At 41.0% G+C, this 25,625-nt stretch overlaps 1 protein-coding gene across 1 annotated transcript; it reads left to right on the top strand.

The window, feature by feature from the left end:
* Positions 1–2,617: 2,617 nt before the first annotated feature.
* Positions 2,618–25,281, top strand: LOC129762059 (BTB/POZ domain-containing protein KCTD16). Its single transcript, XM_055760042.1, has one exon. The coding sequence runs from the start codon at positions 3,053–3,055 to the stop codon at positions 3,737–3,739; it is 687 nt and encodes a 228-aa protein (XP_055616017.1). The 5' UTR covers positions 2,618–3,052; the 3' UTR covers positions 3,740–25,281.
* The last annotated feature ends 344 nt before the right edge of the window (positions 25,282–25,625 follow it).

Consider the following 25,625-nt stretch of genomic DNA (forward strand, 5'->3'; position numbering starts at 1 on the left):
CACCAGTTATTTTACCACTTCTTTTACCCTAACCACTTCACTCCCAACCCATAAAAACAACAAAATTGGAAAAAAAATGCAAATATCAAGTGTCGTGCTTCTTGTTGTTTAGTGTTGCTTAGTGGTATCGCACCTATAATCATCTTCCGTGCATCGCTATCCAACCAGCACCAAACAAGCGTTCGACACAGAACGCACACGGTAACACATACATGCATCGATAAAAATGAAACTTCGCGAGAATAACCGTTTCTCGGATTCTGGGTCTCTATGACGGCAGTCGAACAACTGAACCGCTTAGGAACCAACACGCTCGATAGTTGCAGCGCGATTGTTATTTTTTTTTCCTTCAAAGAGCGTTGCGTTAATTATGCGCCACGATGTACACAAACCTATAATCATTTTGCACTCTACTCAGAATACACTCTTTTTATTGGCAACGAAGATTATTCGATGAGGTGCAATTGCAGCTGTATTGCGTAGATGTCATGCTTGGTGGCAACAGTTTTGCGACTGGAACGTGTAGCTAAATCACATATGAGGGGCTCAGCAGGAATGGGGTGTATGTGACATGTTCGATTTTCTCTTCATCTACTCTTTTTTGGGCACAACTTAGCTGCGAACACATTCCTAGCTGTATTTGACAATTTGGACAAAAGATTAGAACCTTATTTATCGGTTTCTGTAGTAAACTCAAATTGGAACATTTTTGCACCAGAGTTATTAACGAATGAAAAAGTTGATGAAGAGAGAATCGATCAAGTCAGCCCCTCATAGAGTAATCCAGCAGAAGAATCATTTTTCTTGTGTACCGGCGATGATGGCCCGGATTTAATTTCGCTACATAATTATGATTACGCCTGCTTTGTCATGGCTCGGCTCGATGTGTTGATTGCAATGCCAGATGCACATAAAAACAATTATCAATCAATCGGAATCAATTTATACAGAGCTTTTTTATAATCACTAGAACTGATTTCACTTGATCCATATAATGTTGATCATGTCGAATTATCAGTCGGGAGAATATAGCAGTTTTCGATAACGACACAGTTTTCTCCCCGTTTTATATCCCAAACGTTTTTAAAATATTTCGAATGGAATATTTTCATGATTAACTGTATTATATTAGTCAAATCATTTCATTCGATACCCATATGCGGGTTTGATTTATCATAAATAACTGTGATTTACTAGTCAACCCCGTTCATCTGATACCCATATGATGAGGTTTTCAGAAGAAATGTAGTCTGCCATTTCGTAACGGTCGCCATTTTGGATTTACATTTTTCATGAATAACTGTGTTCTACTAGTCAAGCTCTTTCATTTGATATCCATATTGATGGGGTTTTGACGAAATTAGTAGTCTGTCATTTTATAACGGCCGCCATCTTGGATTTCCATTTTACTTGAATATCTGTGTCTTACTAGTCAAGTCCTTTCATTAGATACCCATATTGAGGGGGTTTTGAAAAAAATACATATTTCGCCATTTGGGATGGCGGCCATTTTGAATTTACATTTTTCATAAATAAGTGTGATCTTCTAGGCAAGCCCTTTTATTTGATACCCATATTGATAGGGTTTTGGCGAAATTAACTGTCTGCCATTTTGTAACGTCCGCCATCTTGGATTTTCATTTTACATAAATAACTGTGTCCTACTAGTCTAGTCCTTTTTTTAGATACTCATATTGATAGGATTTCGAGAAAATATGTAATCCGCCAAAATTTACAAACATACAAACAGATAAATGAAACCGCTTGAAAAGCAGCATGGGAAACATATATTTCTTCCGCACTGCCGCAAGCCACGGTTCATCAGAACAAGCGTACGATTCACGGTTCTTTATCAATAAGCCAGCTCTCAAAAGAAACATGGTTCTTTTATGAACCGCAGTTCTCTTAAATGAACCGCGGTTCAAAAAGAGCCACGGCTCATAAAAGAACCGTGGGTCTTTTTTGAACCGTGGTTCATTCAAGAGCCGTACATATAAGAGCCGCGGCTCATTTTTAAAAAACCGTGGATCATACGCTCTTTCTGACGTACCGGCTCAAATGAGCGGCTCGTGAGCGCTCGCCCATCTCTAATTCGATATCATATACGATATCGATGTTTGATGGAATAGATGTCCAAAATCAATTTTATATACAAAACATCACAGGACGTACATTTGGGGCGATGTTATAAAACGAGCAGTGATTTGGGAAGTGATTTAACATGAAATTAAATTAAAATTAATAAAAAACAGCTGGCTTACAACCCAACTGTTTTGATTTAACGAATTATTTCTTCCAACACTTCCCAGCATCCATATCGCAGGAGAGGAAAATTTTCCTCCCGTTAAACGGAACCCTTCTGTGTCCGGAGCACAGCATCCGAACCGTTGTAGAATCTCCTCCACAGAAGCGAAAATCTTCTCGCGTTTGAAAGCGCACATTTTTGCCCTACAGGCAGAGGAGAGAAAGCGTTTTGGCAAGAGCGAAAACACGCTCACATCCGGAAGCAGAAAGAGCTCGCTCGCGCTGCCGTTGCGGTTTTTCCTTTTCCCCAGCCCCGATCTCGGCGGACCTGGGGAGGACCGCAGAGCGATGCAAAAAAGGCGCACAAGGGGACCGCACTTTTTCATTTCAATCGTGTACGGGTACGTGAACGGACGGTCGACAGACTTCTCGCCCCAGCAGGACCAGGAACGCCAGTTGCAATCTTGTATCCCTGCTGCTGTACCGTGCGTGAGTGTGTGCGTGTGCATCTCTGTGAGTATTCAAGTCACTTGATCGAGCTCTTGATGAAGCTTTAAGCGGGGAACAAACGATTAGTGAGATTACTGATAGTGATAGCTTGGAAATTAGCGAGGTGATATACGTGTATTGCACAAAAGCACAGTGTCAAATCAATTCAGCGCGAAAAAGGAAAAGGGTGCAATGTGTTGATAGTTGCTGGTTTGAAAGAGACATAATTGAAATCAAAGTGCGTATTCAGCGAATATCTGCTGCTGCTGCTTGCTTGTCACGTGAAGTGAAGTGAAGTGTAGAAACGTGTTAAATCACAATGTGTGATTTCCCAGCAGTTGTTGAGTTGAACGTCGGAGGAGTCCATTACGCCACCAGTTTGGATACGCTCAAGTCAGAGGATGGCTCGTTACTTCAGGAGCTTTTCAGGGGTACCACCCTTGATGTACCCCGCGACAGTCAGGGTCGGTTCTTCATCGATCGCGATGGGAGTCTGTTCCGATTTGTGCTGGACTACCTGCGGGAACCAAGCAAGTTTAAAATGCCAACCGAGTTCCGCGAGCGAGAGCTCCTGCGGAAGGAGGCAGAGTACTTTCGGTTGAATGGATTGGTCGAGGCGGCGACCAAAGCACCTGGATGTATCATAATCGGTTATCGGGGAAGCTTCCAGTTTGGCCGAGACGGGCTGGCGGATGTGAAGTTCCGGAAGATTACCCGACTGCTGGTCCATGGACGGGTAGCGATTTGTCGGGAGGTATTTGGAGACACGCTGAACGAGTCCCGGGACCCAGATCATGGTGGACCTGATCGTTACACGGCTCGGTTTTTCCTGAAGCACGTTTTCATCGAGCAAGCGTTCGATATGCTGCAGGAGAATGGTTTCCGGTGCATCGGAAGCTGCGGCTCGGGTACCGCAGGGTCGGTAACGGAAAATTTGAAACCAGGTGTGGACTCGGAGGAGAATCGTTGGAACCACTACAACGAGTTCGTTTTCGTGCGTGATTAAAGTGGACGCAGGGTAGCCGAAGGTCAACTTGCGCTCCGTGGTGTCGTGGAGGAGGTTATTGGTGACCAAGGAATGGATCGCATATAGCAGGAAAGTGAAATGAGGAAAAACTAAATCTGTAGATACCATGTGATACGTTAGGAGGAGCCCAAAGGGGCTGTCAGCCCCTACAGCAGTGGAGCCGAATTGTGGGATTTGTTAAGTTCAGGTTACTTTTACAGTAGTTGATCGAATGATTCAGCTTGGTTTAGATTCCATATAAAAACACAAACAACTTTAGAAAAATGCATCGATTTCGCTGAACATAAGGCGCAAGTATAGAAGGAAAAATTGTTGAGTTTCTCAACGAGGTATTTTGTGCGGCACAAAGGGTTACACTGTAATTATCGCCTTTATCATCATCGCTATGAAGGCTATGCGCATCGGAAGCTAACTGCCATGAAGGTACTGATATTTGAACATCGAAATATAATCGAAATGGGACATCTGTCACAACTACTATTATGACCAAGATATAAATATATAAAAACCAATTGTATGTGATTTGCACTTCAAGAGACCAAAATACTCAATTTTTAATTGAATTAACATATTTCTCGGGCGATTCATGCGTTGAAAATACTCCCGAGAGACTTCTGCCTTTGTACAGGGCTAGACGATTTCTTTTTTTCGGTTTCCGAGTCATCAAACATCATGCGCAACAGTTCCGGAGTACAATCTCTAGGTATGATGCAATGCAAGAGCTTCTTCTGCAATCCAAATCTCCTGAGTGGCTGGATTAGATTCATAAACCACATAGTTCAGCATGGATTTGGATGCAAATGGAATATTTTTACAATGGTTCGGTGTTTAGATATGCTTAATCAAATTTGAATTCCCTGTAATAGTTCATTGTTGATTTCAAGCTTCTGTTCCAACAAAATGAAAAAATGTACACACAGCTATTAGCTAGCGACACGTATGAATCACGTATGCAGTATTCAGCTTTATAATCATTACGTCTTTCTGTGAAGCAAGTGTACTTCCGACGCAATTTGTCGGTAAAAATACACTTCCGTTTAGACAATAAAGAAATCAACTTCAACAAAACACAAAATCAACACCCAATGAGGTACATATTGAGGTGGAGCAGTAGGCGAAGTATATCTGTATTGGCAAGCAAAATATTGTGTCATAATTATTTGCATTCAATATGGAATGTATATGGAAAAAAACAAAACAATGTTCAAAGTACTCACGGTTGCATGATAATTTGAGCCGAAATTCTGATGAAATCATCCAACTGTTTGTTTTTCAACAGATGACAATTGACATTGTGGCTTATTTCGATTATTTATGTAGTAAAAACGTCCAGAGAGCAGTCGTATACTTAGATCTCGAAAGCAGTAACATTTTCGGTGTTTTTTTAATTGCCGATTATTTTCCCACAACATACACACCGACACTGAAAGCCTTCAAAACATCAACTTCGTAACGTTAAAATAATGAAAGTTCGTTTGTTTCTATGAACGTGGGGGAGTGAATATGGCACATGGAAATATCACTTTTATCCGTCTTTTTCGATGTGATTTCACAAATATTCACTCCACGCTATCACATTAGCCTCATATTCAGCGGGAGCTCTACAAAAATGTACGTTTTAAATTGATAAAACACTTCCTGACAATAGCATTTTCACATGGATGTGGTAGGCAATCAAATATAAACACGACGACTGACGTCAATATTTGAGAAATAGTTATGGCAGCGCATGCTATGTCGCTTGAAAAAACACCATCTTCATTACTTATTTTTCAGGACATTGATCAACACCGTAACCGGTGAAACGAGAACTCTGAATGAAAACGGATGGAAGATCTTCTGAAAGATGCAACTGTCACTTTTTACACGCACGTAAAATTTGAGTCATCAATAAAAAAGTTTTCATTCAAAACCAAAATACACTGAAAAAAAATATGAAATCAGTACATGTCCATCCGAATCAAAATTTACGAGTATTGCAACATGAAGATCTGAATCTTTCTCCTATCGTTCTGATTCCAATCCATCACAGCACACGATTACAAAAAATGTGAAAAAGTAGCTTCATTTCAATTTATGAACTGTGACAGTTGGTGCTCATTTGCTCATGTTGCATGCATTTAGGCGGACACCACCAATAAAATGACAAAAAAATTGTCCGTAGCTGAAGTAAACGAATCTACCGTAAAGAACTGAAATTTTTATCATCCGGTGGATGTAAGAATGACAAGTATGGGAATTTTCCACTTCAGCTATTTCACTGAGAAAAGAATGTAGTCCATGACATAACGATGAATATGATAATATAGAGTTTCACGCGTAAAATGCATAGGTTATTATTGTTAATTCAGGATTCCGAGCTCATTACCAACATGTTAAGTTGGTCTAAGAAGGTTTTTGAAGGTTCCAATAGATTTTTCCACTGTTCACGTTGATTCTACATCACCTGGTTTTCGTGTTCGCGGAACATTCTCTTGTTCTTGAAGCCGTAAAGTTCAAGTTACTTTTTCGTTAAAAAAAGACGGCTTTCGAAATAAAGACGAAAAGATAATACACAAAACTGCGGGTTCTTCAGAAGGTTAATATCTTCCAGTTCGTGAAAATGTGTACAATATTCTTGTTACGAATTTTAATCGTTTGTTTCACACAATCTGCTATTCGTTTCTTCTGAGATATTCTCGATTCTTCAACTCAAAGCTTCGGAATGATTTGCCTCGGAAGAACAATATTATTTCTACGCTTTCTGGTCGCTTTTCTGATATCCGATCGATTGCTATCAGATGTGCAAATTGATACTCACCATTTTTCGAAATTTGATGTTTTTACTTCACAAAAAATATCCTGTTCCCATTTTAGGGAGTGTTGCACATTGAAAGCCTCAGCTTTTCCCCATCTTTCAGGCAGCATACGAATTTTACGTCTGAAGAACTTTCGAAGCGATCCGCGATTCTGCCCAATGTTTGGTTGTAGAAATTGGAAGTGCTGCACAGCCAGACCAAGCGTCACCGATCGAAACAAATGTTAATCGAAACGGGGAAATATCTGGAAAACATGGCGAGGGAAGTTGACGTCCCTTTCAAGAGTTTTCAGATAAGTTTTAACGCTTTCAGCAACATGTGGCCGAGCGTTCTCCTACATTGAAATTCCCTTATCATATCGTTGCTCATTTTGCGGTCGCATTTCCTGCAATGCTCGGTTCAAACGCATAAGTTCGGTTGCGAGCTCCTGTGATGGTTTCATCTGGTTTGAATAGCTCGTAAAATGTATTCATTTCACATTCCCAGTAATAATCCGATAAAAGAACTCATTTTTTGACGCTGGAGCCTGTTCGTACACAAACTAATCCCATTTCAAGTCTCTCGGTTCAAATTTGTACAGACTCACAAACAATACGAAACAACTCGTCGAGCTACTTCCAATTATGCTGCAGCTGTTTCTGTTGCGTTTGAGTTGAATTCTCATGAAGAAGTGCCTCCAATTTTGCAGCTCCAAACGTTTTCAAACTACACAAATATCTCGACTTCTAAAGCAAAACTGTCTGCAAATGTTTTTGGTTGATTGTTGGCTTGGATGACTCATTCTTCTGTATTTTTCTGACACCTAATAAAGCTCTTCGCTGTAAAAAACTACAAATGAATCACTCAAAATATTGTCCATCGCTAGTTACCATTCTGGCAGGACTAGAATTTCGTTACTGCAGAAGTCATCGTCTTTTGAAGCTAGCCATGAGTCAGTTTTATAATTTCGATTGCTTTATATGGGCAGAACTGCTGATCAGTCATACAAAGCACCATTGGATGGAACTAGCAATAATCGGAAGGCACAATATATTTAAAATTGTTTCCAATTGGTTTGGTAACATAAGGCCGAGCGTTGTCATGCTACAGAATAACTTTTTCGTGCCTCTGCTCGTATTTTGGCTGTTTTTCGCGCAGTGTTGGGCTTAATCGCATCAGTTGGATTCGATACCGTTCTCCAATGATGGTTTCAACCGATATCAACAGCTTATTACCAACACAGCATAACATGTTCACAGACATGTTCACAGAGAAAAAAAAATTCTCAGCGATATCAACGGCTTTAATGTTTCCCATAGTATAAAGTCGCTTGAAAAAGGATTGGCAGATAATTCGTAATCCTGGAGCAAGCTCTTATTGTGTTTGACACAAATCCGTTTTATCACATTTCTAGACTTGATCCATGGCGTTTTGGATATATAGATCAGTATTTACGGCTGGAGCCATTCATTGACTAACAGTGGGAACTTAGTTGCCCCCGGAATAGGAAAAATTTCCCGAGAGAGAAATTTGGCAACCCGATCGAGATCGACCTCTGCATTCTAAAATCCGTTCGAGATTCAAACCCAATCGACATATGCAAGAGTGGGAACATTGCCTCCGTTTTTTTTCGACGTGATTTCACATATTATCACTGTACGCCATTACAAAATGTACGTTTTTAATTGATAAATTACTTGATGAAATTAGCATTTTCACATGGATGCGGTTGGCAATCAAAGATAAACACAACGACTGACGTCACTATTTGAGAAATAGTTATGGCAGCGCATGCTATGTCGCTCGAAACTTCATTACCATCTTCATTACCTTTTTTTCCAGGACATTGGGTCAAGGCAATGTTGCCAGTTTTGCATATTTCAAATGGGTTTGAATATTGGATGGTTTTCAAAATGCAGAACTATATTTCATTCGGGTTGCAGAATAAAAAGTCGATCTCGATCGGACTGCGAAATTTCCAAACTCGTTCGGGTTCCGGGGATAGAGGTGAATTATTTTATATTATTGATATAGTTTTATGCGTTCAAAATAATTATTCGCATTCTTAGTTCCCAAATTTAGAACTGAATTCGGGCATTCGGGTTAATGTGATGTAGAGTAAATAGCTTGACGAATACGGATGGATTACTTTGTTATCAGTCCCATTCAAAGTAAATGTGTCAAAAGTGGTGTTGGAAATTTGAGACAAATGCAATTGAACATATTTTTAGTTTTTTTTCTACGATGAATATGTATTAGCAAATCAATTTTATTGTAGTCAAATGAAAAAAAAGGCTGTATTGTATCCTAAAATCAAATTAATTTCGCGAAACAGTACCATTTGAGTAATGAGACACTGTTTAATGGCCAACGAAGCTTTTTTTTATCCCTTTTTGTTTATTCTAGGCTCATTAGCATTTCAGCTGTAACAGAGCCGAATTTTTTAATTGTGTACATGTCACATGTTTATCATATCTATAATAATTAGCACATTACACAGTTGCCATTTTCGGCGTTAGAGTATTCCCTTCTATACCATTGCATATGGTACACATTCACACAGTAGCCATTTAGGCGTAAGAGTTTTCTATCTGTTCTTCCATTATCCAGTTAGACCCGGACAGCGGAGACAGTTGTTGATCATTGTTGAGTTATTTATAGAACAGCAGCCCGATGTTTCTTGCAGAGCAGAGCAGTTGTATGGATGAATCGATCTTATTTCGACCGTGGATCGATCTCCATCGCTGATGATTGTTGCGTGGACATAGTTATTCTGTAACAACACAAAGATGGTCAATGAGGGCCCTGAGTTTTGAACTCACGATCGATCGCTTACCAAGCAAACGCGCAACCAATCTGGCTACGGAGACCCCCCGGCCAACGAAGCTTAAGTGTTAAAGAATTTGAGACTAAATTGCAATTAAATTCCGCACGATCCTCGCAGTTGTTAATCGTTCTGATAAACAGTGGTAGCATTTTTTTTAAATACGGCCCATGCAAAATGGTGCCAAAAATATTATTTTAAAAAAATGTCGATACTTTATATGAATTCAAAAAGGGTCTCTGTTAGAAAACGTTGCGAATGATCGAAAGTTGTTCGACGTGTCAAAAGTAGTCCACTAGGGCAGGGATGCCAGGTGATTTTTTCAAATGTCTTCACAAATATATTCAAATGTCTTTACAATCATATCTGAGGAAACTAAAATTCATAACTTACATTTGTGAACAAAGGATATATTGCGCAACTGTGAGCTAAATTTTGTAAGTTTAGAAATGATAATTGGCTTGATAAACCATTGATTGAGTGATTGTAGCCCCACAAAAACGGAATTGTGATAACTCAATTTGTTCATTTCAGCTTTGAAGTTTTGGTTGTAACTCAAACCATATCCATGAAACTAATTATTGAAACGGTACGTAACCGGAAAACCTTCGAATTGTCAAGTGATCGTTCAAAGGATCTAGGTTAATCTATTGTATAGTATAGGCCCAAAACAATTTAAATACAATGTCACAATCATTCGGATTCTCGAGCGCAAATGAACTAATGTCTTCTAGAGACTATATGTATTCAGACCGCTTGAAGTTCTGCAAAATTTGAAGTAAAAGTCGCTTTGTTGTTGAATTCATTCTATATGTTTATGGATTTTCAGCTTGAAAAAGTTTGAAAAAAGCAAATGAATGACCCAGAGACAACAATCTCTGTTGATTACTAAGAACAAAAGTAAACAAGTGACACCCCGATTCTCATTTTGAATGAAGTGGAGTACAGAAATCTGTCTTTTTTCGCTTTGAGTTCGCTCAAAAATGGATCACACAACAAACGGCAGCAGCGCTTAATCGAGGGGTAGATTGTCCAGGTGCTCGTGATCAATCATACTTGTTTGCGATTCGACAGTTATTAATCCCTCCACTGTTACCTACGTCCTTTCAACCAGTTTCTATCCGTTTCTGGTGGATCCTTCGCAGCGTGCATATATTTCCAAGGCACGTATCGCAAAAGGTAGAGACAAAAAAAAAACATCCGCTCAGAGACCATCGTATGCGGCGTGGCACTGCCACGGCAGTAAAATCGAACGAGAAGATAAATTTCAATTCACCCCGTCAACGTCGAGATCCTGATGGACATGGACCGGACCGGACCGGGAGGGGGGCGTTGTATACTATACGGGCTTGCAAATAGGGCAGCTCACTCACTCACTCCCGCAAAGAAAAGCTGACTCCGATTCCGATCCGGTGGACGTTGAAGATGAAGGGATTCGTTTCCTTTTTTTTTCTTTCGCTTCAAAAATTGAATTCTACAAGCGTTGCTCGGCTCTCAGTTCCCTCGGTGGGATTCGTCATCGTCACGCTTCAAACGGCGGGATGCTGGCTAATGAATAATGGATCTTTCGGGGCGGGCGAAAAACTTGACCCAGCAAAGTAAGCAGCTGGAGTGTGGAGAAGCTGGCGAAAAATCGATACCAGCACAAAAAGGGACATCTGGGATTGGCCGGGAACGATAAAAAAGCAGTTCGGTACGTTTTCGGCGGAGTCGTCGTCGTCGTCGTCCTTTATTGTCAAGAGAGATGTTCGTTTCGCGGGACCGGAAAATTGGTTTGGATTTAGAAAATGATGACTTTAAGCGATACCAAAATGCTGGCGCAATGAAACTGATTATACCGAGAAAGCTTCATATAAGGGGGCCCAGAAATTGCGGCGATACTCAATTTAATTTATTTTTCTATGAGTGTTCCACGAATGAAGATCCCCTAACTTGCTTAGGATGAGTGAGCGAGCGCTGTGTCCCATTCATGTCCCTTCAATCGTTGTCGAGGGGATCCAAGCTCGAGGGGAGGAGTGATAAAGGACGTGAATGGTGCTGAACTCCGATAAGAGTTAATTAGTGAAAGCGGTGAAAATGTTGAGCTGTAAAAAGACGTTGTAATAATGAAAATTCTACGAAAAATAAAACGGGTTTTCTCCTTGGGAGTTTGCTCTGATTTAGCTTATTTTCAGTATCATGGAATGTTGCTTAAAGTTATGCTAGAATTTTCATTCAAGTGACATCTATAAAGAGTGCTCATGATGATGGCCTTGAGTGCAAGCAATATACTCGAACTTATTCCATTTGCCGAGGAATCTGTGTTACGAATCTAGCCTAATTTTTGGGCTCTAAAATTTTTAACCAAAGGTTGTGGAAAGTTGGGGAAAATTGTAAGGATTTCACCACGGAATTGCCTTACATTCTCGTAATCTCATCCTCGGTCCGCGAAGCTATCTATCCAGTCAACTTTAAGTCGTAATAGTAGAGTCGTGGGTCAGTCTAAACTCAAGAAGCGTTGCATCAAGTTTGGCGTACCGAACGCGGCTTGTTCGGTTGAGTCCATCGATAGCTCTTTTTCAACGTAACCAGTGTTGGCAGGTCGGACCTTTGGAAACGTATAAATTTCTTCCTTCAACTCTCACCTCTCTCCAATTCAAGCCATTTTTGCGTCCATCTGAGTAGTCCATGACGGACTGACAAGGAGAATAGGTGAGTAAGTTTCAGTGGAGTCCACTCTCTCTCTTTGATCTTTCATGCAGATTAGCCAGAATCAACTTGTCGTTTGCCAACAGCGCTCTCTACCAGAGTGTCGGGACATTCCACGACAGCATCGGATCATCATTAGGCAGCGGTGACACTGGATGCAGAAAAGTGGTCGTACGAATTGTATGCAATAGTGAAAGTAAACAACCACATTGAGTTGTATTGGTGTGGTTACATTGCTTCCCCCTTGCTTTGTTCGAATTCGTCAGCTTCTATCGAACAAAATTGTTTGTTTCTATTCGTACAATCAAATTTTCGTGCGTACTCCTCGCCAATGTCACCTTACCCTTAGCCATTAAATCCCTACGTCTGCGTCTGCGTCTTTTCGATCATGGTTGCGATCCCACAGAAATGCTTCTGGGGTGTGGACTACACTGGTGTAATCAATTCGCTCTCGTTCGTATCATTTCTCTGTAAAATTTAAGAATGCGGCAGACCTGGATTTCTATGCGTTCGACCGCTTCATCGCAATTTGTTTTGGATTTGTTGGATTTGATGTTTTGTGCGGTGAGCGTACAGCAATCACGTCTAAACCGTTGGAGTCCTTTTCGTTTTCACTGTTATAAACCATGAGGGAATCGTCCTCAGCGTGGTTTCCGCTCTTCTCGACCAAGCGTTCGTCTGTATCGCTTGAGAATGGGACTGAGGGAACGAACTCCAAGTATGGCAGATGCAAGAATGGACATTGCTTCGCAACCGGTAGGCTTAACGTACTTTTGTCGATGAAACAAAAAGACATTTCAAGCTTGAGACAGTTTGGGTTACGTCTTGGCGTGCCTTGTTCTTTAAGAAATGACGGGGATCTATTAGATCTCTCTTCTGAGAGCGCTGCATATAAATTGTTATCTTCGTCATTGTGGGTAAACACAGTTTCCGGAGAACTATTTTTTACTAAGCAAGGAGAACAACGTGATATTCACCCATATTCCAGAACCCGATCGGGTTTGAAACTTCGCCATCCGTTCAAGAGAGTACATATCCTGCAGATATACAGATGAAGCAGATATACAGGTCGATTGGGTTTGGATCTCGGACGGATTTTTAGAATGTGGAAGTCGATCTCGTTTGGGTTACAGAATGCAACATCGTGTTGATTTCAAATCCGCTCAGGTTCCGGAATATGGGTGAATAACCGGTTTTAAGTATTTCTATAAAACTCTGGAGGGTGATCAGTTTGAATTGGATCTCCCGCAAGATATCTCCTATTCCCGAATCCGATCGGATTTTAAATTAGCACAAAGTTGTATTTTGTAATCCAGTCGAATTATCCGATTGGATTGTGCAAATGTGGCAGTCTTAAAACATAATTCAATATTGACGACATTGAGCTTCGTGTTGCATTTTTGTGAAGCGAAAATGGTAAGGTGATGGAATTTTTGGGTGGAATAAACATTCTTTCCAACTTTAAAAAAAACTATTTTTATATGCTTCGGATTGTCCGATTTGGAAAACGGTGCATTGGAGCTTTACTGCCGTTCTAAAGGTAGCTTCATAAGGTATCTATCTCTTGATCGCAGTTTCTTATAGCTCTGAAAATTTTGTAACGAGAGAAAAAGGAGGTAATCGCTTGGTGCCACGCCCGGACTATATGGTGGATGTATTAAAACATCCCAATCAAGCTCTCGGAATGGTGTAGCTGCTGACTATCCTCAGTTGACTATGACTATGCAGAGCCCTGATCGGCACCATAAACACCATTCACAATTTCAGCGGCCTAGCTTGTATTTTCGCATTTATAAAATAAAAAGTGTTAAATGTACCGAATTTTATCTTTGTTGGCCTCAATCGTCAACACCCTGTAACTCACAACTGAATGGAACAAACGAAAAACACCAAAGATTTTTTTCTTTAGTATGAAATTTCAACCATTTAAGGCTGCCTTTGGGTTTACTAATGTGATAAACAGTAAATTGTTTCACAAATACGGATGCATTGAAATGAGCAAGGCAATGTTGCCACTTTTGCATATGTCGACCGGATTCGCTTCTCGTTCGGGTTACAGAATGCAAAAGTGTATCTCGATCGGATTGCGAAACCTAAATCCGAGTGATAAGCAATAAAATAGCACCAACAAGTACATCGGGAAAAGATGTCAAACCTGTTCACAGAAAAAACAAGTCTTAATGCTCAGGACTACCAACAAAAAACCATTACATCGTGTCTCCACATTCTATACTTAATTCTAAGGGTTTGAAGCAGCGTTTTTGGATGCTTCCGGAAAAATAATGTTTATGTAGTCTCACAGTTAGTGATGTGAACTTGAAATATCTGAAAACAATAAAATTGTTTCATTACACTTCTCGGTCACTGGACTGCCATAAATACTAAAAAAGAAATTGAAAGTAGTTCACTTATAAGATTATTGTGGAGGGCGTCTTGTTCCAGCTCGATGATTACCCTGCAGTTTAAGGGAAGTTAGTACATCGAGTACGAAAGAGATTTAATGCATTGTGGCTTGGACAAGGAATAGGTTCTTCCCGAAATTCTTCAGAAATAAAACCCTTTGAGAAATCCTCGGTCATGTTTACGTCTTCCGAATTACTGACCAGGCTTCCTGATCGAATCCAGTGGGACCAACATGATTTATTTGTATCATGTGTTGCGGAGCCCGATTGAACGACACAATGATGTCTATGTTCATCTGAACAGACATCACTTGGAGAGACTTTGAATGTCTTCCGTAATGGTAGTTTCAGAAACCCTGAGAAATTACATCGTGGAGTCTCTTCAGACGAATGATTATATTTTTAGGATACATATTGGGTAATAAATGAAAAACACACTAAAAATCGGTCGCTTATAATTATAGTTTTCTAAATAAAAATTGGTGAAAATAGCGTTAAAGTGAGAGAAGCTCTCCGATGATTCCATATATTTGTTGAGGCCGCAAGGCGTTTCCCTAACATGGACTACAAAATCGAAAACTGTGACGATACAAGCAAGTTACGGGCTAAAGGCGAATGAACTTTCACTTTTAAAGCCTCTAGAATATAAACAATGTGAAGTTTATGTTGTGGGTGGGGGTCTCCGTAGCTAAAATGGTTGTGTATCCGTAGTGGCAAGGGCGTTTCATAGACATTCATAATCAATATGCAACAAATAATCTGACATAATCCTGCGACAACCATGCGGTTGAATCTCGCACAGAGCCCATTAGACTTCCGGTATCTGACAACAGTTTTTGTCGGATTTTATGAAACATAATTCAATTTATACGCTACGTGAAGCGTTCCGTCACAGAATGCACAAATTTCCTCTCATATTAAAGGAAAAAACTGGAATAATGAGGAAGTGCACCTGGATGCAACGTACTTTGGTTCAACTGCTTTTATAACTGGTTCGAATGATTCAACGTGTTTCCATCTGTCTACATCCGTTTCAGAGCAAGCAGAAACTGATTCGACATCTGTCGACATTTTCGTCTTGGGCTTGTTACATCGATATCTCTGATTCTTTTGACCGCGTCTGGAAGAACATCTCGATAATTCACTGATTATTCATAGCAAAAGCTCCACGAACATTGTAGCCACGGGTCATTAGACCGATCTTCCAAATATTTCCACGTTCTCTATGGCAGGCTCTCATATTTCCTTGTTGGTTAAATAAGCGTCTGTAAAATGGGACCTTCGTCCAAAGGTTCGATCGAAAAGTGCTTCAAAAAGCAAAGCTGAAATCGATCTTGAAGATTATCCAAGAGATCTGAGTGAACTGAGGGGTTTAACGAAGTTGTTTACCAGTAGCTTCTACTCCAGGACATCAAAAACCTTCATTCGGGGAAAGTTTCAACAGTGTTTTGAGCTGTTTTATAAATACTATTCAGCACGTTCTTTCAAATTCGAGAAAAATATCTTCGATTTTTATATTTTTCTCATCCTAAGAAACAAATAACAGAAAACATTTTTATTTTTAAACTCACAAACCAGCGCATTTAGCATTTTTGGTGCTATAATCGGGGAACTTGAATTGGCAGTTGCTCTGTTTTTGACTAGAGGAACATGAGTGGATAATGAATGACAGCCACTATGTTTGTTTACAAACATTGTAGTTCGCGAAAACATGGCAGACTTTTTCATTATTTCAGCGTTTTCGGTTTGTTTTTACTTTTGTTTTGTTGAAATGTTGTTGTGAGAAAAGTTCTTCAACGGATGCTGATAAAATAAGCTCCGGAAAAGCGACAAAAGGAATGTGCGACCAGGTTTTTTGATCACCCATATTTTTTCACCAGAAACCTTAAACATCTTTTTCAGTCAGTCAGGTTAGGCTGATATTTTTTTGGGTTATTACAATCACATTTATCCTGATTACATCATTAGAATCGTTTAAGTCGTTGAATTGGTTTCAACTTAGATGGATAAAAGCGTACCAAGTCAAACTGTATTCCGGATGTTGATGTTTTTTTTTTGTCAAATGTCGATAACAGTTTTACCAATTTAATGCAAATAGAGTCGTTTAAGTTGGAGATGTGCGGAACCTTTAAATGAGTATTCCCGGGTAATAAACTGAACTAGGGTTGAGTGATGTTCATGGCAAATGAAGAATCAATAGCTACCAGAAAAGGCGTAGGTAAAGTGTGGCTCTCTCAGTAGATTGAATATCGTAGAAAAGATCCCAAGAAGTACCCTAGAAACACCACGAGTTGAACTCGTTAATGTGAAATTGGTTAGATGGTTAGATGAGCGATGGATCACTCAGCCAATGGTGGCTAGAACAGCTTTCGTAGCCCCTTTAAGTTGCGTGCCGTCATTGGACCGATCGCTCAAGAACGTGAGAATGGCATTCACGCTGGGGATCTTTTCTGAAACCAACGCGCAGCGAAATCGATGCATTTGTAGCTAACTGTATGTATATTTTACGTGTGCAATAAGTTAGGTTATGTTGATCACAAATCTACCCACCGAACTTTGTTGAACTATGGAGGAACCAACTGTGAGTGAAACAAAAAAAAGCATGTTATGTTTAGTCACCTATTCTACAAAACGAGAACGTATTGATGTTTTAAGACAAAAAGGAAATAAATGCGAAAAAACGGGTATTCACTGAAACTTCCACAATATTTAGGACCTATTAAAACTATTTATATTGTTACCATCTACCTATTCTTCGTCCTCTTTCTCTAACATTGAATTTATGACCTTCAGAACATTTATTCTTGATCAAAAACGGGGGGGGAAACTGAAGAGGCATGTCAAAATATAAGTCACAGGTCATGGCCATGGAATTTATTGCACTGAACATGTCAACAGTAGTTTCATTATAAGCGGTACTTTGAAAGCTTTTTCTGGGTACACGAAAAATAAATTTGTAGCTGAGAAACTAACAAAAAAGAAAAACTTTTACCCATTCTTAAGATCCTTCTATCGCACGCAGTGTCGAAGCGATGAAACAAAAAAAAAACACCAAATCAACTTGATTTAGTTTCATCTTCTACAAGAAGCAAAAAAAAACATTGTGCCAAAATGGCTCCAAACGCCCGCTCCCCGGAGGCGTTCCGCCCAGCACTCTTGATCACGTGACGCCATTTTGAAGATAAACTGTCGCAAAGGCCCGCGGTGAGAAATGTAGATAACCCCCAGCTTCACTCGAGTGGGGGAGAAATGTCACGTTTCTTAATCTTTCTTCCGCGTCGTATCGCATCGCATCGTTCCCCCGTCCCCCCCCCCACTTCACCAAGAAGGGGTTTTTGTGTGTGTGTGTACGCAAGGGATTACACACAATGTGGCTCCTGCACCATCACCGTCAGCACCATCCACCAGGGGGAGTGTAATTCTTTTCCTAGCCGAAAGCCCGGCAGCGATGTGTATGTGGGCCACGAGCAGTAGCAGCAGCAGCTGCTGCTCTTCAGAGGTTAACCTATAATTTCACCTGTGGAAGAAGCCGACGAACATTGTTCCTGGGGAAAGCACACGTGGGTACTCAGCTCCAATTGTTGTGGTGTTTCTTATTTTATTCTGGGCTTTCGTCGTATGTGATGGCGTATCAGATCATTTGTGGGTGCACAGCTGTTGTTTCACATTGAGCATGGCAGGGAGGATAAAGCTCTAGACACTTGGAATCCGAAATCGTTAAGTTCGCCCTCTTTAGGTGGGGGGTTTGATAGGATAAAGTAGTTCCGATGAAATTGTCAGCTTTTGTTCGAATACATCGTATCCTATATTGGATATTCCGTTGGACAATCTGAGCGGCTATTTTAAAGCATTGTCTATTTCGATTCAGGAAACGGAAGACAGAAGAAATCACATTCGCAAAATAAAGTGCCCACTCATTATTTTCCATTTCTTTAATATTTCGGGTTAAAATAAAAAATTGAAAACATCGTAATCATTCTTAAAATCTTATTTATTATGTTTTTTGTAGGTTTCATTCATTAGGCATTGAGAAAAATAAAAAAATTCTTCTAAAAAAGCGTAAAAAATAACCGTTTTTGTATTCCAAAAAAAAAGCAGTGACAAAATAAAGCGCCCACTGTGAAAATCGATATATTTTCGATATGTTTCCATCGTGAGATCTCCCGATTGTTTACGTTTTGAGTACTTTGACGTTCAGAAAAAACGCGCTTGGCGCTGGAGGATTTGTACACTTGTGGAAATCGAGAAAAAAGGAGAACGCGGTTATTTCAAAAACCGATTCCTTTGTGCATCTGAAAATTGCTCGTTCGAGATGTCGAGAACAGCGAGTCACACCGGGCGGTTGCCAAGAAGTACGACAGGCAGCGGTCGGATTTTCTTTTAAGAAGCTGAAGACGTTCGAATCGGTGGTGGATCGCCCAGACAGAGGAAGGAAACTCAAAAGAGACGCCCGAACAGACAAGAAGATTATCCGGCAAGTGTAGAATGATTCGGAAGTTATCACATCCAGGAAGATCTTCACTTTTTGTTTCGTATCGGACTTTCCGTCGTCGCATCGAACGCATGGGTTTAACAGCAGGATGGCTTGGAAACGGCCCTTCATTGGAAAGGTGAACAAGGCCAAATGGCTCAAATTCGCCGCGGAGCACTCCGATAAGCCGCTAGAGTACTGGAAAACGGTGCTGTGAACAGACGAATCCAAATTCGAACAATTCAATCGAAAGAGGCGGGTTCGTGTGCCGGACGCAAGTCGGGTGAAGAGCTGTAGGAGCGTCGCATCCAAGGGACGGAGGACACAACGTCATGGTGTAGGAGTGCTTTTCATGGGATGAAGTGGGCAGCTTGGTGAAGATTGAGAGAATCATGACGGCCGAGTCGTACAGTAAAATCCTGCGAGAAAATCTCGAGGTCTCCCTCATCAAGACGGGTCTTGAAGAGCGCTGCCTTTTTCAGCAGATCCGACGTTCCGAAGTACACGGTCAAGATGACAAAATCATTCTTCCGGTCGTGTCGCATCAAACCCCTCGAACGGCTTTCACAAACTCCGAATCTTAACCCTATTGAAAACCTGGGGGCCATCCTCGACGCTAAGGTCAACAAAACCGGTTTCACCAATAGAAACAAGTATGTTGAAGCCCCGGAGCGCGCGTTAGGGTACTCGACCCATAAAACCTGAAAAACTCAGTGGAGAACATGCCGTAGCGCTTACAGGAGGACTTGAGGGCTAAAGGTGGTCATATTAATCTCTGAAATGTTCTTGTTTGACTTCATATAAGTCAATCTTTTTTTCTGGAATACAAATTATTCCCTTTTATATAATAAAATCTTCTACTTTTCTCAGTTCAAAATAAATGAAATTCAAAAAGAATATAATTAATGAGATATTGAGAATGATTGCGATGTGTTTACTTTTTATTTTAACAAAAAAAGTGAAAGAAATGAATAGAAAATGTGTTTACCAGTCTTTCAAACCACACCCAAACCAGTTTGCAGCGGAAGTTTGAGAAGACTGGTAAACTGGTTTGGGTGTGGTTTGGAATTGCCTTTTTTGGAAGAATTGGGGACAATTAGGTGGAGTTATGTTTATGTCGATGAAATGATGAAATCTACCTCATTGTCAAGATACCACTGAATAACCTGCATGGCTGCAGTGGCAACTCGCTTAATCAGGCCAAATCAGACTAAAACTTTACAAGCTCTTCGTGTGTTTTCATGGAACTCAGTAACCGTTCCCTTGCGCATTTTTCTTCGTATAACTTCCAGCCCATCACTTCGTTTGTGACGAAGATCTGGGTTTTTCGCACCACAGATGCACATGTCTTGCTAAATCATTAACTTCCTAGCAACCTTATCCATGAAAGTGAGCTTGAATCTGCCGGAGACATCTTCTCGTACCGTGACTAGGTGAAATGTTTGACCAGGAAGCTGTCCGAACTCCATTCTCACGTATGTTTCACCGTCAATGAGTAGGAGGGATCCTTGGTACCTCATCAGAACCTGGTCATACAACCGAGTGCGAGGTTGCTAGACTCGGTTTGAACAACCTATTTGGTTGCTTGTAAGTTCGGTTGGATAGAAACCCTACTCTTGGAAGGATTTTTCGAGCGGCACCATATTTCAATGCGAGTTTATTATCTGACTGTTCAGGGTTTTCGTTGACATCACACACGGTTACCTTGCCTTACGTATCAAACGAGAGCCGGGGTGGCTGCTGTTGTATCAAGAAGCCGTCTCCATTCAACTCGGTTTTGGACTGTTTGTCGTCTGGATGCCAGGTGTCTCAACACTCGCAAGTAACTTTCCATCTGGTCAAGCCATCGTGCGCTCTGTTTCTGGTGTCGGTGCGGTTGCTGGAAAGAAGATTCTTAACCGGATTGTCGTCCGTCAACCTTGCGACGTGTCCAACCCTCCGCAGTGTTCTGACTTTTGCCAGATGTGCGACGGGGGCCTCACCAAGCAGAACGTGTAACTCATGGTTCATGCGGCTACGCTACACAATCCGACATCGGCTTGTACTCCCCCGTAGATAGTCCGCAGCACTTTTCGCTCAAAGATTTTAATTGCGTTAAGGCTGCCAGCGAGCAAGGTGGTCGTTTCAAGCCCATAGAGAACCACCGGTCTAATCGGTATTTTGTACAGCTGCAACTTTGTGCGAGGGCGCACCCGATTCGATCTCTGGGTCTTCCGGAGCGAAAACCAACCAATGCAGTGCTCTAGCAAGCGTTTCTCTACCATGTTTATAGAACTCCCGCGGGAGGCCGTCTTTGCCGGTGGCTTTGTTGTTTTTAAGCCTTCAAATCTCACGCTGTATCTCATGGAGATCGGGGCCTAGTACACCGTCATCTGCTGCTGGCTGACACAGGTCTGTTCCATCTTCGCGTTCGCTAGTAGCGCCGCCATCAGGTGCTCGTCGGAGCACTGCTTCCACTTTGTCTTGGTTCGTGATCAGGCACATAGCCTCTGCGGGATTGGGTTTCCTTCTCGTGGAACTTCCGTGTTTAATTGACACGGAATAGCTCTTCCAGCTGCTTATGACTACGATCCTCCTGTTGGCACTTCTTTCATCTCGGAATCGTGATCATGTCGTTCCGTGACCATCCGAGTTTGGTCAAGTTCTCCCGTGTCCTCAGGCTCTCAGGTAGTTCGCCCAGGTACGATTTTTCTCCGCCACCGCTGTCTCGCATATCCCATCATAGCAGGCGTTTCTGCCGATCGGTACCTCCACACTTAGTGTATTTGTCGCGGATTCCTTGATGGCTGTGCGAATTCTGCACCAACCTTCTTCAAGAGATGTTGTGCCTAATTCCTCTACCGTGGGAAGTGTCACGTCACAAACGAGGTAGTTTTGGCGGTATTCAACTGTTTAGCGAATGACGCACTTGATCAGTGCCGCGTCGTGCCCAATCAATTTGCTTGACTGATCATATAGAACAGGACCCAATACATCTTAGAGGTATCTCCACAACTTCGTGCCTTACAGATAATGTGGCCTGTAACATATACTTTTCTTCATTCATAGGTAGGTTTTCTTTGGTAAAATACTTTGGAACTTTGCTGTTATGGCCACTATATTTCATTAGATTTTGCTTCAGCGTCTGATTTGATTGTTTGTAAAATCGATAAATGCGATAAACTCTTCCCACAAACGGATTCTCCGGATAGCTTGGTTGGAATTGTATTTTGGGCGTAATCAGAGTTTAAATACTCAGTCCGCTTAGTTCCGGTGTTCATCCGTTCGCCCGGATCTTGGATCAATCCGTCTGCTCCTCTAGTCAGTGTGAATGAATATGGATTTCCATGCACTAAGATGGGAAGCCTATCTAGTACACTTTTTGAGTTTCGCGTTGTCCCAGTCGCTTTGATGGTAGTGAGCTGCTGCACTCGTTTGGACGCTTTTTTTCCACGACGTTTCTGTGCTCCCCCAATCGTACTTTAAGGTTCCGACGGGTTTGGCCAATGTATGTAACCGGGCAAGATTTGCACGGAATCTTGTAAATACCGAACTTGTCATTCGGCGGGATCTTGTTCTTGGGGGAACACAGTAGATCTTTCAGCGTATGGAAGCTCTTGTAGAATGTTTGAAAGCCGTGTATATCCAGGATCCCTTGAATGGCATTCGTTACTTTCGGGAAAAACGGAAGACTAATCCTTTCAATGTCCTCTTTTTGTGGTTGAAGCGTGGTTGCGTTTTGGCGGTGTTTTTTTCTTTAATATTTCCGGAGGATCTTGTTTATAAACCCTTCGTTGTAACCGTTCAGAAATACAGGCTGCCTTTCTGAACTGGATTTTCTTCCATTCTGCATTTTCTATTGGAATTTTAATGAGACATTGAATAAAAAGCGGCTTGCTTCTGTGCTCCAAAATGGTTAGAGTCGGATGTTTTTAAACCGGTCCGTGGTGGTCGGCTTTCGGTAAATGCCATATTTTAGAGTGTTGTCTTCTTTTCTTGTGACCATTAGATGAAAGAAAGGAAATTTTCCATTCGACCCTTTTTTTTAACGTACTATGCCGAGAAATTAACAAAATCAGATTCTGCGGCAGATGCAAAGATGTCATCCATGTAGCGCCACCAAACACGATGGAAAAACTTTCTTTTTGGATATCTACTTCAAAATGAAAATTTCAGCTAGAAGCGGAGAAAGTTTGTTGTCCATGCTGAGTCCAAACGTTATTGATAAAACTTTCCTCTGAACGTGAAGCAATTTTGGTTCATGCACACTTCTGCTACTATGAGATACGCCTTGATGCGGTTTTATGGTGCTCGGCAGCGTTCCAAATGCGTACGTGAACTGCGTAGTTTTCAATGCCTTCAAACGCAGCTTTGATCCGCTCCAACTCTCACTCAGCATTTGAAAAACAAGTCGGGTTGAACCAAAATTATCTCCACTGAAAGAGCAACACTTTCAAAACAAACCGCCGCCAAAGCGCAGAAAAAACGACAACTAGGGGCGCTGCTGTAGAAATCGCGCAGTGAGCCCAGATTCTATACGACTAGAGTTTCAGAAGAATTCCCACGGTATGCAAAATCGGTGGATGGGTGGGCGTCCTTCACCTAAAGTTTGCGTAAACTTCAACCAAGCTAGTGCCAAACCCATCCATCGCTCAATCACCGCTGGATTGTTTGGACGTTGAAAAACACTGACTGTGCGCAATAAAAAAGTATTCGATTCCAATGTTTCAACGTTTCAACGCGTCTTTCCAAGAGTGAACTCCCGGGGCAGCATCCAGCGTCGACCATCTCCGGAATTGGGGAGGCAAATTTGACGGTAAACAGAGAGCTTGATGAATGTTGAATGGGCCTGGCGTGAGATGAGCGGAGGGGCGACGGCAGTTTTGAAACACTACAGAAAGCAATATCGAACAAATGTTGCTTTTTTCTCGGCTCGTAACGCCGATTTGCTTTCGAGCGCGCACACACAATAAATCAAATCCTGAACGACGGCGACGTGGCCAGAGTTGGCCCCCTCCAGGGCCTTGCCATAAATAATAGTAGCGAAAGTTGGCGAGAGAAAATGGTGAGTTATTCACAGAATTGCCGGGATTTGTGCAAATTCGTTGGAGCGGTCGGAACGAGCCCGCAAGGGAGTGGGAGGTTTGTTGCTTGAATTTCGTTGTTTTTCCGTGCACTTGTTTGGCTTACTTTCCCGCTTGGCTGTAGAAGAATCTCAAATTTTTGCTTTGCCGGACGCAATAACATAAATAAAATTGTAAGGGTGTGGGGTCGCAGAATGAAAACAGAACTAGACAAACATCGGAAGCCAACTGAGAGAAAAAGAAGCCGGAATTCTTAATTGAATTGGTAAACAGAAAAGTGAGATAACGATGCAAACAAAAACCAAACTTTAAATGCTACAATAAAATTTAATTGTTTAAGGCGAGCTGCTCTACCGATAATATAAACATATACGCAACAAACCACAAGTAGCTAATCGGGCAAGCAAATCGGGAAGCACATCCACGGAAAAAAAGTATTAACGCATAGCCAGAAAACCAAAACGCATTTTAAAACTACAGTATTATAACATTGTATAATGAACCAAACAAAACCACTCTCACCCATTCACGGAATGAGAATCTTGCGATTAGCGTACCACCAGAATTATCATTATAGGAGGTTAGGAGAGGCTAGAGAAACACTTTTTGAAACTCAACAAAACAAAACTCCTTTCAATACAAAACGAAAAAAAAAATTATTAAAAATGAAGTATTTGAAGCGAAGAAAATCAATCACATCACGCAAAAAACCAAAACCAAATGGCATTATTATACATATATATACAAAAAAAACACACACACACACACACATTAGCGGATATTATGAGTCAAGAATAAATAATATCTGGAGATTTTAGAAGATAGTGAGTAATAAATAAAATTAAATTGAACTTAAGATACCAAGTGGAAAATCAAGCAGAACTCTAACCATATTGAACCTAATAAGAAAGAAACCATTCTAATAATTGAAGCTCGTAGAGAAATAAAACTTGCGCGGAAGTAGAAAATGAAAAGGGGAAGAGAGAGAAGCACACAAACGTAAATTCACTTGAAACGCAAAAAAAAACCATAGCGCGAAAGGGTAGAGGGCAATTACAATATGCTGATATGATGTTTTCGAGAACTAAGGGGTTTGCCAATCAAGAGCATAGTAGACGGAAAAGAAGTAGCCCATGAATCAGTAAATCTAGTGATGATATATGAAAAAAAAAACTTTGAAACAAGTTTCACTCAGTGAGATGCGAATAATGCAACATAAAACAAAAATCTTAGCCGGAGAAGAAAATTAAGAGATATAAAAAAATGAATAAAGCTATTACAAATGAACCAAAACTATGAGCGGTTGTGTTTTGGCATAGTAGTGTAATATCACATCTCTTGAGGATGACACAAAATATTAGTATCCTCTTTGGGTTCAAAGAAGGAAACTTGTTTCTCAACATTCCGTCAGCATAATCTAAATTTCAACCCACTTTAATTATTCAATAGTTTTTTTTTTAATCTTCGCTTATTTTTCGTCGGCCTATTTCCGCCACTTTAGTGCCAATCACCGACATCAGGGAGGCGACTCCACCTGTTCCTACCTATCAGACTCAACAACTCATGAGCCGGGCCAACTTCTTTTACTTCCGCTCCGAAGGAAGACGTAACCAGAGATTTTTCGCCTCAGAAAATCCCAA

Source organism: Toxorhynchites rutilus, chromosome 1 (genome assembly GCF_029784135.1).
Source record: "Toxorhynchites rutilus septentrionalis strain SRP chromosome 1, ASM2978413v1, whole genome shotgun sequence".
Lineage (NCBI taxonomy): Eukaryota > Metazoa > Arthropoda > Insecta > Diptera > Culicidae > Toxorhynchites > Toxorhynchites rutilus.